This window comes from Ambystoma mexicanum, chromosome 9, assembly GCF_040938575.1.
Source record: "Ambystoma mexicanum isolate Mex_15411 chromosome 9, UKY_AmexF1_1, whole genome shotgun sequence".
In the NCBI taxonomy this organism is placed as follows: domain Eukaryota; kingdom Metazoa; phylum Chordata; class Amphibia; order Caudata; family Ambystomatidae; genus Ambystoma; species Ambystoma mexicanum.
The window spans coordinates 990,040,505-990,057,581 of NC_090931.1; the positions used below are offsets into that span (position 1 = coordinate 990,040,505).

Sequence of the window (17,077 nt, forward strand, 5' to 3'; positions counted from 1 at the left end):
GTAGATCTCTCTCCTCTGCTGGTGCCTCCCTCTGGAATGGCTCCCTGCCCCTTCAAACTTGAGCCGGACCATCTGAAGTTTTGAAAGCAGCTCAAACCTTTTTCTCCTCTGCTTTCTCTCTCTCCCTCCCCAGCTGACCTACCTGTCTGCTGTACCGACCGGTTGCTTGGATGCCCTCAAGTGTCTCTTTCTGAGTCCAGACACTTTCTTGATCAGTCACCCTTGCACTGTCTCCGTGCCTATCATGCACTTAGGGGCTGTAACTGTTACCCTGCAGCTCCTTGTTCTCCTTGCACTACCCATAGCCGTGCTGCCCTGGCTGCACTTATTCAGAGAATTGCAGCCCTGTTTTCTCCTCCTGTCTCCCTTGCACTTCCCCCTCCCTTTCCCCTTGCACTTCTCTTTCTCGCAATGACACAAGGCCTAGTGAGATTGTTTGTCTTGTCCTCCCTCTATCTTCCCTCCCTTGTCTTGTCGCACAGAGAAACACTTGTGTGCAGGCACGTTATAAATGACTTATATCATATCATTTTATCACAGATGCCCAGAAAAATATACAATGCGCAGTAAGAAATGGCTAGACTGGCAGCACACAAATGCCAATCTAGCCAGGTAATTACACTTAGCAGGACTGCTTTATTAGAAATTCCCAGTTAAAAGAATGACTAGACTGAGAAATGACAACCATAATGCCTCTCTAGCCACTAATACCACATATCACGCCTGCTTAGCCCGGGCATGGACAGCCATTATGATTTGTTGCACAATCCTGACCCCCCACACATCCCCTCTCCCATCCACTCCCTACCCCAACCTCCACAATCAGCTCCTTGGCCAGGAATTAAATCCACATCCCTCTTCCTTGTCCCAGAGCTTACGTATGAGGCTCCTTGCCTCATAGGTAAGTACTGGCATGAGGAAGAGTGGGACTAAGAGTAATGAAGATTACAGATAGCTGAGTTAGGCATTACCTCCATGTTCCTCTACCTCATCCCAGTACTTGTGTATGAGGCACAGTGCTTCATACACAAGTACTGCCTCATACATAAGTACTGGGGCGAGGAAGAATAGGGCTAGGAGTAATCAAAGCATTAAACACAAGTAGTGGCGCAACACCACTGAGTTGACTGGGCTTCAGCACTCCCCACCCTGAAATTTTGGGCTATGTTGACTCAACCTTACTGACCTTTAGAGCAGTTGCCGGACAGAACAGGACACCAATGTTAAACGGCACCTGGGTTTTGCTGATAATAAGGGCCCAGCAATTACCAACGTAAAGCATTTCACTGTTAGTACCTGCATTCAAATGCCACATTTTTTAGGCAGTTGAAATTGCGATGTGGGTCTAGTACTTGCATGCCAGGGGAGTGATTGGAAGGGTAGAGAGGGAGTAGGAGACTTAACGGAGAGAGTTAACTGCGTGTAACATTGAATCTGCACTAGAATACTCTCATTAAAATGCGTAAAGAAGTTAGATGCCCCCACACAAATAGGTTTGCCCCTCCCCACCCCCCATAAGGTTAGCGTCTCTACCAACATTTGAAGGGTTAGCCCCCCAAAATGTAGGTTTTGTTGTGCCCCTGTACACAAGCACACACACCATTCACAATATACACACCCAGCCATCCATACATTTAAGTGTGCACCCTTTCACCATACAGGCACACACCCAGGCACCCACCCAGGCACCCACCCATACATTTAAGTGGGCATTATTTCAACATTCACGCACAGGCAGCCACCTATACATTTAAGTGTGCACCCATTCACCATTCAGGCACACCCAGGCAGCCACCCATACATTCAAGTGTGCACCCTTTCACAATACACTCACACACGCACACGTCATGGGGTTGAGGGGAGCCTTATGGTATCCCTACATATTATCCCCACCAAAAATATCGCTGTATATATGGTCGTCTGGAACGGCCATAGCCGATATTTTTTGGGGGTATCATTTTTGGGGTTTTTAGGAGTGGGGGTTGCGGGGTGTCCCCCGCTCCTTTAAAAATAATGCAGGGGTTGCAGGGGTGTCCCCCGCAGGGTCCATGCCTTAATATCACGCATAAATATGGAAATATTTTTGTATGGCAATATTTTTGCTGGGATATTAACACATGGAACCAGCCCTATTACTTCAAAGAGAAATTGGAGCTCATAACAGGTCAGGCGGTAACTGTGCAGGTGCTACCAGCGGGTTGCTGCCAGACCCATAAATAAATGACTGGCGCCTGACTTCCCGGTGCCACCGGGCTATTCCAAGTCCGGTGGCAGGAAAGTCAGGCACCGGTAAATTTAGTAATCCCCATTCCCGTGGAGTCCTATAGGACTCCACCGGAATGGGGACATGGAAGCACCGGCACCGTTGTTAACGGTGCGGCTACTTCCGATACGGGTCTGCCTACCGTGGCCGCTGTGCCCGGCAAGGTCAGATCTGTCGGGCACGGAGGCCCCAGCAGGTAGACCTGTCATATGACGGTCCGGAAACAACGGTGCCAGTAAGCTTACCAGCACGGTTGTTTCCAGACTGGCATGGTCAGAATGAGCCCCATTGTTTATTTTTGAAGTCACTCTAACTTCATTAAGAAATTATTCAGTTAAGGACCGAACCATAATAGAAATAATTTCTTTATGAAGGCAGAGTGACTTCAAAAATAAACTATTTATTTTTGAATTTATAGGGCTGGGGGAGCCCTATGACTTCAGAAATAAATAGTTTATTACACTAGCCTGGAGGCCTCCATGTCATGGGGTGGGTGGCCACCCCATGACATGGAGGCCTCCAGGCTAGGGTCTTCCATGTCATAGGATGGGGGGAGCCCTCTGACTTCAAAAAGAAAGTTTCTTTTTGTAGTCACTCTGCCTTCATAAAGAAATTATTTCTGTTGCAGAAATATTTTCTTCATGAATGCAGAGTGAATTCAAAAAGAAACTTTTTTTTGAGAAAAAAAATCTTTCTTTTTTTTTCAAGTAGGGCCCCCTCCCTATACATGTGCAGACGGGGCCCCGCACTGCAGGAGCTGTGGGGGTCCCTGTTACGCCAGTGCATTTATACCATAAACGTGTCATCACTGACGTATAACTCTTAAAAATGAGCATGCAACTTGATTGGTTCTAGGAAGGTAACTTAACTAAGGGTACTATATCTGTATATGGTAACGGGGAGAGAGGATTGGATAATCAATGTCAAGTGGGGCAACTAAACCCTTCCTTCAAAATGGCTACTGTAAATGTCACAAAAGGTACGACGTCTCATTGGTTCAACTAAGTATAGGACCCTAGATTATATGATCCACTATGATTGGGTTGGCATCAACCCCACTTATACTTTTCCACTTGCGCTTAGCAGCATGCAGAATAGCTGGCCAGGTGCAAGGAGTTTGCCTGCACCCCCAGCTTCCCTCCAATTATTATTACAATCAATCATCACTTCAGTGTTAATGTGTCAATTATTTCTTTGTAGTTGGCCTCGAGTCTGCTTCTTGGTCCGGGAAAGTTAAGGCATCTGAGTATGGTCAAAGTCCATGTGTAGGTGTGAAAGTTTCATCCCATCAGCTTACCTGGTCACTTGATTCCGAAACCCTGAAATCGCCCTTTGCTTCATGCAATTTCATGTATTTGATTTAATTCTGCCAGTCGTCTGCCATCTGTGGCTTATCTTGACCCTTCCGAACAGGATACTCTCTTCTTCTTTTGCTTAATTGTATCCACTGTTGGCCTATTCCAGCCAATACGACCTTGGCTTCTTGGCATGATTACACTTGTCTGAGTTTCTCTGCGTCTTTAATTCTCGATTTGTTTGCTGCGAAACTCTCTTCTTGAGACCTTTAGTAACCTTTGGTTGATTCTGCTCTTGTGCATAGTGGAAGTATACTTATATAAAGTGCTTTTCTGAGTTAGATATGTACAGGTGGTGCTTGCCGAAATCTAAATTACTACTTAAGCATAAGCAAGCCTCATGATTTCTGTGCTTCTTGCGGTTACTTTGCATATGTACACGTGTAAACTAACTGAATATCTTCATCGAGCATATGGCATAAGTTTCTAACACCTTTACATCAATTGTTTCACTTTAGGCTCGGGATCTCACTTATCCATGGTATTTCGTCTCTTTTTGTCATCATTCTCAGGTCATTATATCTTCTATATGTGAGTCAGTCCGGGTTCTTATGATGTCACCATTCGTCTCCCTTCAGTATCTTCTTAGCTTCTTCAGGTATTACATTCTGACAATCGTCATTCCGTCTCACTTGTCGATATGGTTTTCTCAATGGATATCTTACTGTCCAGGTTTTCTTAGGTGTCAGTACTTCAATAGGTGCTGTTGTTCTGATAGGTACTGGACAGACCCCAACTGCGGCTCTCTGCTGGTTGATTTGCTCATCATACGTCACAAATTTCGGCTTGAATGTTCCTGGTACTTCAAAATGGGCGGTTGGAGTGTGAATCATGCTTGGCACCTCCTCTACAGGAGGGAGAGACCAAGATAGTGGGGTGAGTAGACAGAAGGGAAAAGAAGGTGTTGAAGAGGGACAAATCAGGAGGGTGGAGGAAGGAGGAGAGAGGAGGAAGCATTGGAGGAGTGACAAAGAAGCTCAAGAAGGAGGGTAGAAAAGTGCAAGAGAAGTAGGAAGCCATTGAACGTGTGTTGAAGATGGGGGGGAAGTGGTGGAAAAGGACAGAGAAGTTCAGAGCATACAACTGACATTGACCATGCCAAGTCAACCAAATGTTAGAGGGGATGCGGAGGGGCAGGTGGTGAAATGAATAGCACCTAGGTTGGAATGCAGCTAAGAGACAAAAACACTGGGTCCAGAGATGTGTAGGCCCACTGCCTAAGGGCCAGAACGAAGAAATAGAAAGACAGAAAGAAAGAAAACTAGGAGCTCTTTTCCAGATTCTGGTGGAAGCAGCACAACCATCAAATAACATCTGACAGATTGCTGTGGGTCATGGGGCAACTCTGAAGACATTGAGCCAGAAGGGCTCACTGATGCAAACTGCTGTTTCACCCTTGTTGGGTGCCACAACAACAACAGCTTTAAAATCGACGTATGCCACAGAGGGAAGAAGTTGACTGTCTTTGGCAAGCCAGGTGATCACTGCCCAGAATGGCCATTACAAGTGAGAATCTGCCAGGTGAGGTGTTGTAAACCATGCAATCTTTGGAACTGTAAGTGATTTTGGCTTAATGGCTATTGCAGCTCACCCTAACCAGAATCTGTGACATGATATAACTAAGAACATTCAGCTCGAAATTAGGTTTTTTGTGAGTAATGGATCTGAGATGGAAAGGGTAAAGAATTGTCAATGATGACGCAAAGGTTTGGGGGGGCAGTTGAGGGCATGAGTGGTCCCATGGTCAGGAGACCACCCAAAGGAAAAGGGCTTGTAGGAATGAGTGGCCGAAGAAGATGACATCTGTCTGCAATATGTTAATGCACAGTCTTTTATTGATCATCCAGTCTTGAATCTGGGGAATGCAGCCTTACATATGATGGTGTGGTGGAGATGGAGTATCTTCTGGGTAAATTTTTAAAATATTTGTAAATGGGAAGATGAGATCAGCCAGATCAAGTAGACATTGAAGGATGAATCCTTAAGGGGCACTGCATTGTTGAATGATGGGTTTTTATTATTATTATTATTATTATTATTATTATTATTATTATTATTATTATTATGGTATTCATTGAGCGTGGACCTACCTTCGAGAAGCAATGGAGCGCTTTACAGTGGTAACAACAGAACAGATATAGATCGGGGGTAGGATACAGAGGGGCGCAGAAGAGGAGTACAGCTGTCCAGGGTAGTGGGGATGAGAGAGGCGGGCAGCATCTAGCGAGTCAGGTGGCACCAGGGGTGACGTGAGGGTCTAGGTGTTGAGGAGAGAATCCTTGAAGAGGTGGGCCTTGAGTTCTTTTCTGACTTTAGGAGCGTGGGGGCAAGTCTGATGCTGACAGGGAGGAGGTTCCAAAGTCTTGGGGTGTAAGCAGAGAAGGCTTGTTTTCTGGTCCTTTCCCTTTTGCAGCAGCGGATTTCAAGTCTGCACGCGTCCTGGGATTTAGTGGTGCACTGCCCTCCGGAGATGCTGAGCATCTCTGTGAGGTAGCTGGGTGACTTGTGTACGAAAGCCTTATAGATATTGCATCCAGATTTGAAGGTGATTCGTGCATGCAGTGGGAGCCAGTGAAGGTCGATGAGGGCCCGGGTGATGTGGTTGTATCTGTGAAGACCCTTGATGAGGTGTGCAGCCGCATGTAGGACACTTCTCAGGGGCACTTGGGAGGGTGACGGCAGGCCTTCGAGGAGTGCATTGCCCCCATCCAGGTGGGATAGGACCAGAGCTTTAACAGTGGATGGAAAGCTGTCCGGAGGGAGGAAGGGCTTGAATTTCCACAGCAGGGAGAGCTGATACCAAGCTGTCTGAATTTTCTTAGCTATGTGTGTCTTGAAGGAGAGGTGTTTGTCGATGTGGAACCTGAGGGACTTGGTGCAGGAGGTGAGCTCGGGTGTGAAGCCCTCAGAGTTAATGGTTGATAGCCAGGTCTGTATGTCTGGGTGTTCTATGTTGTTGGTGAGGAGTAGGAGTTCGGTCTTGGAGGGGTTGAGCTTTAAGAATGCACTGGACATCCAAGACTAGATCAGCGAGAGGCAGGTTTTGAGCCTATGGATGATCTTGATGGAGTTGAAATTTGAGGTATAGTTGTGTGTCATTGGCATATTGGTGGAGGTGGATGTTTTGTGTGGCTAAGAGGGCTCCCAGCGGCTCCAAGTATGATATGATATTATATGATATGGCATTTCTAACGCGCCTATACGCAAGTGTTTCAAGCAAAGATCACTGGGGAGAGGATGGAGACCTGCAGGACTCCACAGGTGACGGGTATGATCCAGAGGAGTCCATCTGAATAAACCCCTGGCGGTTGCTGAGGCAGGACATGAACCAACATAGGACAAGGTTGCTGATTCCCATGCCCCAATGTAGGGTGTCCATATGTGCCTGTAGGTCTACTGTGTTGAAAGCAGCCGAGCGGTTGAGTAGATCCAGGATGCAGGGGTGGCCATCGTCAAGGATGTTGAGAGTGTTGTCTACCACCTGTATGGTTGCTGTCTCTGTGCTGCATGTGGGTTTGACCCCAGATTGGTAGGTCTGAATGAGATTGTTGGTGTAGATGTCTTTATCAATGATCTTACCTAGGAAGGGAAGATGGGTGATGGGGCGGTAGTTACCTAGGTTGTCGGGATCCAGAGTTGGTTTCTTTAGTAGAGGGAGGATTTGTCCTGTCTTTAGGGTCGATGGGAAGGTGCCTTGAGTTAGGGAGCTGTTGAGGTAGGGAAGGAGAGCTTGTGCATGGAGGGTCTTGAGGATGGAGGATGTTGTCTGTATACGATGTGGCTTTGTGCGTGGTCAGGGTTTCTACCAGGTCCTCTGTTGAGAGGGTCTTGAAAGTTGTCCAAGATGTAGAGATTTTGCGTGGAGGGGCGTGAGGTGGGTCTGTGGATGCACAGCTGGTGTCTACGTGCTCGCAAATCTTGCTGATTTTGTTGATGAAGAAGTTGTTGATGGTGGTGGATTTATCGATGGGGTGTGGTATGGCAGGGTCAGGTAGCGGGTTGATGCAGTGCTTGACCGCTTTGAAGAGGGCTCTGCTTTTGTTGTTGGCTTCTGCTATGGTGTTCTGATAGTAGGAGGCCTTGGCTGCGTTTATTAGTTGTTGGCGGGTTGCTCTGAGTTCCTGGAGGAGCGCCAGGTTGGATGCCGTCCTGCAGCAGTGCCAGGTTTTGTCTTGTTACCTGATTACTCTTTTGCTGAGGTTGAATACTTGCGCATTCCAGGGTGCTGACGGTTTTCGTTTGCAGGTGCTTTGTTTCGAGGCGCGTGTTGGTCGGTGGAGGCTGAGAGGGTGACATTGAGTGCCTCCAGCACAGAGTCGCAGTTTGTTTGGGAAGGTGTTTGGTCCATGTAAGGTGGAGGTTGGCGAGGTCTTCCGTGAGGGAAGTTCTTGCAGGAACTGAAGGCTTGTCTGATAGGTTTCTGCTGGCAGTGCTTGACTGCGGTGGTGTGTAAGATGTTGAAAGGCATGGCTAGGTGGTCAGACCAGTGAAGCGGGAGAGGAGAGGTGGGGTGGATGCAAGATCATGCTGTGATGATTAGGTTGAGGATATTACCTTTCTCGTGTGTTGGGTCTTTCATGTGCTGTGTGAGGCTAAAATTGTCGAGAAGGCTGAGGAGAGCTTTCTTCATCAGTTTGGTGGTCTTGTTGCCTGAGAGGTTGAAATCGCAAAGGAAGATGTTGTTGGTGTGCATGAGCAACATGGTGGTGACAAGGTCGGTGAAGTCTCTGATGAAGGCAGTGTTGGGTTTGTGTGGTCTGTAGATGAGATGGAAGGTGACTGTGTCCATCAGGAAGAGCGGGAAGTGGCAGGAGAGAACTTCGATGGAGCCAATGTTGTTGAGTTTAAAGCGGAAATGGCTTGTTTGGATCTGGATTGCACTGTTAGACAGGAAGGATTTAATAGAATGGATAGCTGAACCAGAAATGCCATATAAAGGCTGGTCATGTGGTAAACAGTGACAAATGTGACCGAGGGGTCTAGAAGGATGGCAATACGAGGCATTTGCCATGCAGAGACATTACAGTCTCATCTCCCATGAAAAAACAGCAGTTACTAGCTGTTTTTGATAGGTAAACAGATGAACCTTATTCCCAGTCAAGAGCGTTACTATACTTGGGGGTCAGGTGCACACTACATAAAACTCTGTTTTTTTCTCCTACTGGTAAGCCACACTGGTGAAAGGTATTATTGCCTAGCATTGTACATTGCATTCTTTACTTACCATGGCTATCCTTACTAAGCTTGTAAAATTAGCATATTGTCTAGTGACGTACCCGCTCTGTCCCACCAAACATCCTAGACTCACTGAGGTCCTATTGTGCAGTCAACGTAAACTCGCACAACCAGTTACCATGCCCCTGATCTACTTAAATGCCTTACGTAAGGTCATGAAACTCTGCAACAAGGCACACTGTGAGGCCTCCCAGAATACTTAGCAGCCTCCCACAAAGTCTCAGTTGATTGACACATTCTGCCACTCTGAGACTACTCCAACTAGAACTGCACCCATCAGGAGTGCACCCACTTCTCCCAACCAGACCAAGACCACTCAACCAAAGCAGTAATGTGAACATGCAACAAACGTATCACTTATGTATTCATTTATGGTATTTGATACTGAGAAGACCTTGCCCAGTGTGCTATTGGAGTGCTCTACAAAAGAAATGGTAGCCCACATTTGGTATGGACACTCACAGAAAATCATTGTGAACTAAAAGGTAGACTCAACATGGACTATCGAAGTCTAGCCAAGAGATTCATAACCAAAAACAGAACCTGCGTGCCATAGGCTAGACTGGTTTGAGAAGTAAATACGTATTTCGTTTGTGCAGACAAGCAAGAAGCAAATAAGTCTTTCTTAAAGTTTCAGGTAAAGACAACAAGGAGCAGCAATTAAAGTCAGTTTCTGTTCTTGAACCTTTGCCACCTTGGGAATGTGTAGGAGTACCCAGTTGTGGCCATGTGAAGCTGGAGATCCACCTAGTAGGTGCAGTTTGGTGACCAGTTAGCTAGGCTGACGCAGCATCAATCCTTTGTAGGTGAAGCATCCCAATTGAAAAAGAGTCATGGTGTCCTGGGGCAGCCAGTGAAGGGAATACAGAACCATGGAAATATGGTGAAGGAGGGTTTCACAACAATAACCCTGCACTTCCAATACCATGGGGTGATCGCCCTGCAATTCTAAATCACAGCACCAGTTTACATCCTGCCATCTGAGGAGAAAACAAATGACAATCAGCAATAGAGCATAATAGACCCTCTGCTTAAACATTCTACTGAGTGGAAAAACAGACTTGTGGTTGCCCTCTCCATCTCTTGACTCTAAATGCTCTGGACAAATGACCACCTTTAAAACAATTTAAACCCTCTAGCCAAAACAAAGACACCAGATGGTACACGCCAGAACTGAAAGCACTCAAGCAAATCAACAAGAAAATAGATATAGCCTAGATAGGTTACAAAAATGAGCTCAAAGTAGCGTTCCAGCATTATCTATGACACTGCATACCAACTGTCCTACACCCAAATAAATCTCACTCTGCAAATGCAATGGACATGCAGCCTGCTCACACAGAGAGTTGTTACAGCTCACCAGGACCTAAAGAACCCATCTGCCAGCTACCAGACCCTATATGATATGCAAGCAAACCGAAAACTGGAACCAACAGTACAAAAGATCAGCTCTTTGCGAACACACATACCCTGAGCAGTGTCAGACTTATACCCAAAACAGGGCCTCATTACGAGTCCGGCGGTAACTGTGTCTGAAATTACAGCAGGTTACCGCCGGACTCGTATTACCATTCCGCCTCTGTGATTCCCGGAATTACCAGGGCATTACGACCCCGGTGACCTGGGAATTTTGGAGGTGGAATCCGGTAAATCCCCATTCCCATTGAGTCCAATAGGACTCAATGGGAATGGGGAAGTGGAAACACCAGCACCATCTTGTGATGGTGCCGGTGTTTCCAGGTCCACCTGCAGGTGGGTGGTGTTAAACCCGCCAGGTTAGACCTGGCGGGAATGACACCTCCGCCTGCAGAACTCGAGATCACCCGGTATGGAAACAACGGTGGCGGCGGATTTACTGCCACCGTTATTTCCATACTGGGTGACTCATAATGAGGCGGAGTGTCTTTGACCCACAGGCATTGCTTGCCAACAGGCCCATGCCTACCAGGCATCTTCAAGAGCATTCTAAGCCATGAGCACCTGCTACCTTGTACTGTTCACTTATGACTAACTCCCTGGCACAAGTAGCGTTCCCTAAGGATTTCAAGATAGCCGATGTCAAACTCCTACACCAAAATGCAACAGCAAACCTGGAATATCTAATAAACGGCAGCCCTATCTTCAAAAACCCTTACCAAAGTGCAGAACCCATTCAGCATTACTATCTTGGTGCGCTCACCTGAAAACCAACACTGATGCTTATGAACCATGTACTCTTATACTACTTGACCTCTCAGCCTCTTTTGTAAGAGTCAGCCATACCATGCTCATTGAAAGACTACAAGAAGCTGACATGACTTACAGAGCATTGGAATGCATGACATAATTCCTCACTGTAACAATATATATCGAGAGACCACCTTTAACCTGGGGAGTTCATTCCCCCCATTCAAGGGGCCCCACAATAATTTGTTTCCGATTTTCATTGCTAGCCCTATTTATGAATCATATAGAGCTACGTAAATCCTCCCCACCTCCCGTGCTAACAGTTGAGCCAAGAACCAGGCCAGGGTATAGAAAGAATATATATTTATTAAAATTATAAGCTCAATGAATAATGACTTTAACTGATTGCACACGCCACCTTCTCCGTGGCAGAAATCAAAGTTTCAATTACAAAAACACCCTTTTTAGGATGTTATTTTTAAACTCACTTTTTCTGCATTTTCTTTTGTCTCACAAACATGGAACACAGGCTAAATAACCCGTTCAACTTCCTTGTCCCACGATCCACTGTGGGCAAATTAAATACTACTTTGTAACATGACTAGAGCATAAACATCAGCACTTTTCATAAGGGTTTACTGTTAATCCCATTCACATTTTGATTTTCAAGCAATATTACAGCAGCATTTCTTAGGTTAATTTTCTTGCCCGCTGGAAAAGGCTTGCAGTTTTGGAAACACAGAGTTTGATAAATGTGGCAAATAGCACAATTTTTCCCTTTCACCCAAAAACAATTATTGTTCAATGGAAATTAGTTTCACTTTGCAAAGCGCCTCTCCCCAACACCAAAAATCCAGGCATCAGTGATATGCAGCACCCCTCTGTTTAAAGGCCAGGTCTAGGGTGTGGGAACAGTTCAGGAATTTTGATTGTGCCCAAGGGGCACCGCTTTTGCTTAAATGCAATGTTTGAGGAGTGGTGACAATTGGGATTTTCGGTTTAGAATAAGCATACCTTTTATTTAAAAGCAAGTTTTGGCAAGGGGTATCAGTTGGGAATTTCGTTTTCGAGGCAAGGTCATTTTTTCTTTTAAAAGTCAGGTTTGGAAAAGGAAAAAACACCTTTTTGTTTTAAAGGCAAGTTCTGGGAATGGTGACAATTACACATTTCTTTTTTTTTTGCCCAGGACACTATGTGACTATAACATTATTCCTGCTAGGATAGAGGGTGGAAGTTTCAAACTCTTCCAAGCTCCCTCCTGCATCAATCTGTATGGAAGTTAATTAAATTAATAAACAGTCAAATAATGGTCTACACAATTGCCCCCCCCCCCCAAGCACTATGAAGGCAAGATATTAAGGCAGGCAGTCCCCCACACACTTGGTTTCAAATAGATCAGTTCTACTAACATGGAACGTCTGTTTTGGGGTGGTCGGGTTAGATAGCCAAACTCCTCTTCAGACAGCCCAGGGTCTGGTCACTTTGGTCACAGATTGTCACCAACTGTCCTCCTTGATTTGGCGCTCCTTAAGGATCACGGCCTAGTCAGCTCTTTGCTTCCCCCAGTTTCTCTTTCCCAGGCAAAGCTTAAGCCCTCTCATTGTTAAGGCCTCTCCACCCAAGATGTCAGGCAGCTGTCTCAGGATACCCCCAGATGGATTAAGGACAAGTCCTGGAAGATCTTTGGCAGCTCTCCCTCAAAGATGTTTTTAGTTAGCTTTTCCCACTGTCTCATTCCTGTCTTTTTAATGTATAAGCCACACCTCCAATATTACAATAAGGAGGTGCCAATTTATTGGTTCTAACTTTCCCATTGGAGGATCATTCTCTCTACCTCCTCCTGCCAACACCTCCCTGCGGATAGGCTAGGGGAGTTCTGTAATTGAAGTGAAGTGCAGAGGTACACCCTTTCTGTCATTTACAAATTGTGTAAGCTGTCAACTTTTTACGCAACAATTCCCTACGTTGAAAAATGTTGTAATTTACCAATGAATACCATGATATTAGATAATATTCACCTATTCATGGCAATCAGTGAAGCTTACATTCATTTTGGCACATTATTGCACGGGCGCTATGTTTTTTTGCCCTTTCTTCTAACAGTAACATAGTTGGGAACGTGAAACTTCATAATCTAAGGTCTAATTTCACCAGCCAGTAGCTCCCCAACATTCAAGTTTCTAACATTTCCGGGGCAGCTAGAAACACTTTTTCGATTATCACAGGATTATACACAATTGAATCCAGATAAAAATAACAATAGCCCATTCGCCTTGACAACAGCTTTCAAATGTGATCCGTCCCAAATCTGTAAGTATTATGATCTCAATGTTATTGAATATAAAGAAATGTTCAATGAAAGTCAATGACCATATTATTAACATGGACAAATGGTAGTTTTTCAGTTTTCCATTTCCCTGAACCCACGTGGTTCAGGGATATGCATTAGACTGTTGGTTCAGGCCTGCATTAAAATGATCAATCGCTCTTGTGGAGCCCAGGAGCTGAGCTAAGCTATGCAACAAAATCTGTATCTTCAAAATTAGTTTTTCTTTTAAATTTGAATACAGGTCCTTCGAGTCAATGTCAGTCACCTATTTAATGGGTTAGATCCCAGAAACCATCATCCTCTGTCCTTCCTGACGTCCTCTTAGCGTGTAGGACCTGTATTCAAATTTAAAAGAAACAAACTCATTTTGCTTTGAAGTGAGACCAATGGGTCTTTGAGAATTGTGCAGGCTAAACAAACCTAGAGGCCTTGATAACGACCAAATTGTTCAAAACACATGTCGGCTATATCTATGGACTATTGCACAACTTCAATACAAGAATACTATTGCACAAATTAATGTTTGGACTATTCGTAAGACTCTTAAGATTGTTCAAGTGCACTGCTAATTTTTGATCAATTAACGAGAATACTTGTTCCAAGCGCGGAGATTGTCTCATAACAATTTCAATTACAATTTTACCACAATTTGAACCATTTGTGGGAAGTTCAGTTATTGAGACTCCCGCTGCTGGATTTTTTTTTCTTTTTCAATTGAAGACTCAATAGGTTTGGTAAAAAGCACACATTAATTTGTATCTAACCCATAACTGAGTGTTTACTGTACTTTGCATTGTATGCTATGTATTTAGCTGACAGATTATTATAGGTCCTTTTTTGCTATGGTACCTCAGTAATATAGGTTCGGTCTATGTACTTGAACAACCTTTTTGGTGTTCTTTATATAAGTAGTATCTCTAATATGTCATCCCAAAAATGTTTTACACATGGAGAGACTGTGTTTTATATGAGCCCTTTTCCCTGCTCTCCATGAGTGCTCAGGGCACCTTGGTGTATCTTAGATATAACGAGAGATCTTCCTAGCATTCAGGAAATGAGCAGACCACGCATGCCCAATAGCTTTTCTCAGCCTTCACTTTCTATGACTTTACAGTATGACAATCAGGGCTGCATAGGAGCAAAACATAATGCACCATTTTTACTTACAGCCATGACAGTCTGTTGACAAGCTAAGCCGCCTATTAGTGCTCTGTAATATATGCATGATTTTGAAGTTTGTTATGTAAGTTTATGTGACACTAATATGCAATGCATTTCAAACTTCCTGAAAAACAACTTTCTAAAATGTATGTTCACATTTTTTCTTTTTTACTAGCTGGAGTTGATATACTACACATTTGGGAGACACAATTTTAAAAAGACCACTGGAAATTTGGACCTATTTCTACGAAGGTTTAATGAAATTCAGTTTTGGGTAGTCACAGAGATTTGCCTTTGCCTCCAACTCAGCAAGCGCGTTCAGCTCCTCAAGAAGTTTATTAAGATAGCAGCTCAGTAAGTACCTTTCACAGTACATTACAAACACTATAACTGTCCGTCAGCCGTGGTGGTAACCCAATTTGGGAATACCCCAAACAACTTCCTGTTTGGAAGTTTGCATAAAATGTTTGGGTGAATATTGGTGCTTGTGAGCTGTTCCAGTAAAACGTGTTTCAAAAGCTGCTGTCTACAAAATGTAAAAGATTGTTATTTTGTAGGTGCTCCAAAAGCAGGGGAAGTTCAGATCACCTGCACCAGCCATTGCTCTTTGCAAATAGTTTCCTACTTGGACACAGCTCGTGTTATGACATGGTGGCTTCTGTGATTACACAATAATGCAGCCACCAGAATTTGATGTCAAATGTGACAGGGCTACTTCCACTGCCCTACGAGGGGTCGGGGGGGATGCATGCATGCCCCCTCTTTACACCGTTTTACCTAGAAACGTTGGCAGCAGGGCCACGGCGGACTCCGCCGCTACCAGGAGAAAATACCAGAGCACCAAGGTGGATCGCCATGCGAGAGCAGGCGACATCGGGTTCCACAGGGGAGACCAACGTGGCTGGTCAGCTCCAGTTGACCCGGTGCCGCAACACACCACAGGACAACAGCAACTCGAAGAGTAGGGGGTGGAGCCCGCATCCCAGCTGCTGCCATGGCGTGGATTTGAAACCGCAACAGCAAGCCAAAGAAGTGCAAGGCTATTGTGGGCAGGTTTGCTGGGGCCCATGCTCAAGGCAACCCACTAGCCCACCAGAGAAAGGTTGTCATAAAAAAGGGCCTCCATGAAGGCCTTACCTGTATAAAAAAGCACCCACCGCAAAACTAGGGATTCTCTGCACTAAGGAGAGAATCCACTGGGCCACCAGGGAGTCGTTTATTATGTAAAGACCTCCAGGAAGACCTTTCTGAGGAGAGCACCACTAGCCCACATGGGATCATAATATTTAACGGTCTTCTGGAAGGCCCTGGGAAACTGGGATACATGTCCCCTGAAGACTGCTCTGGTTTTCATGCCAGAAATGTGGGAAAGCCATGTGAGAAGTGGGAGGGGCTTACATGCCCTTTTAAGTCCTCCCCAAGCCCTTCCCTTGACCCTCCCCTGACACACCCCCTGATGACAGGTAAATGATTGGTTAGGGGCAGGTGACTAATCCTGGGAGGGTGTGGATTATTTAAGGGATAGTCTGAATGAAAGTTGGAGCAGGGGTTAGTTGGGTGAGGACAGGAGGTGGAGGAGTACGTCTGAGAGACCGAGGAGGAGAGTGCCACAGGAGTACAGAGGTCATTGTAGAGAGAGATCTGTGGAGTGTTTGTGTGTGGGAGTGAGGAGAGAGTAGTAGAAGTAGAGTAGGAGTAAGAGGATGTAAATGTAGTTCAGGTAGGAGGAAGTGGTAGTGGTAGTGGGAGTGAGAGGTGGTAGTAGATGGGGTAGTAGAAGGTGTTAGTGAGACATGGGGGAGAGAGGGAGCAGGAGCAGTAGAGAAGGGGTAGTAGTGGTAGAGGGGGAGGAATAGTAGTAAAATGTGGTGGTGGTAGAGAGGTGATAGTGGTGGGAAGGAGTAGTGGAGTAGGAGTTGTGGTGAGAGTAGGGAGGTGGTAGTAGTAGCAGAGAGGTAGTATTGATAAGGAGGAGGAGTAGTATGAAGGAGGGAAGAGAAGCAATATCTATGGGTGGAGGTAAAAAGGTTGAGTGCAAATTCAGAGGGACGGAAACGTGATGGGAGACTGGGCATTTATGGTGAGCGATGGCACTGGGTGAAAGAAGGCACCATTGCCTAGCTCCCTAGAATACGTAGCGGGCTAGGATAGGGAGAGCTAGAAGGACCCTAGGGATTTAGCCAGCCATCGATTTATGTAAAACCACCTGCAGCCTAAGTCAGACAACAGACAGTAGGGGTTACCTTGCACTATAATTAACCGTGATAAGGATGCAGGGAGCCCAAGGGAGAGTAGAGATAGATGAATGGACCTAGCGTAAACTCCCACAAGCCCAGAAGACCTAAGGATCCTAAAATTCCCAAACCGGTTCTTTGTAAGAATTCCAATAAACACCCTTGGACTGTCATGCAGACTTACTGTGGTAATTTGTGGCGTACACCCTGTCACACATATGATTGTCAGATTGGTGGACAGTGGGCCTCATTACAAGTATGGCGATAAGGCAACAACGGTGCCAGTATCGCTACCGGCATCATTGCTACCGTACCGCCATACTAGGAGTTCTGC

General features: G+C 45.5%; 1 protein-coding gene across 3 annotated transcripts in view; it reads left to right on the forward strand.

Moving 5' to 3' along the window:
* RAPGEF4 (Rap guanine nucleotide exchange factor 4) overlaps window positions 1–17,077 on the forward strand; it is a 1,521,174-nt gene that overhangs the window by 1,325,525 nt on the left and 178,572 nt on the right. For all 3 annotated transcript variants that reach the window (XM_069616226.1, XM_069616227.1, XM_069616228.1), the window contains one exon: window positions 14,685–14,863. In XM_069616226.1, coding sequence (XP_069472327.1) covers window positions 14,685–14,863 — 179 coding nt within the window. The remainder of the gene's footprint in view (window positions 1–14,684; window positions 14,864–17,077) is intronic.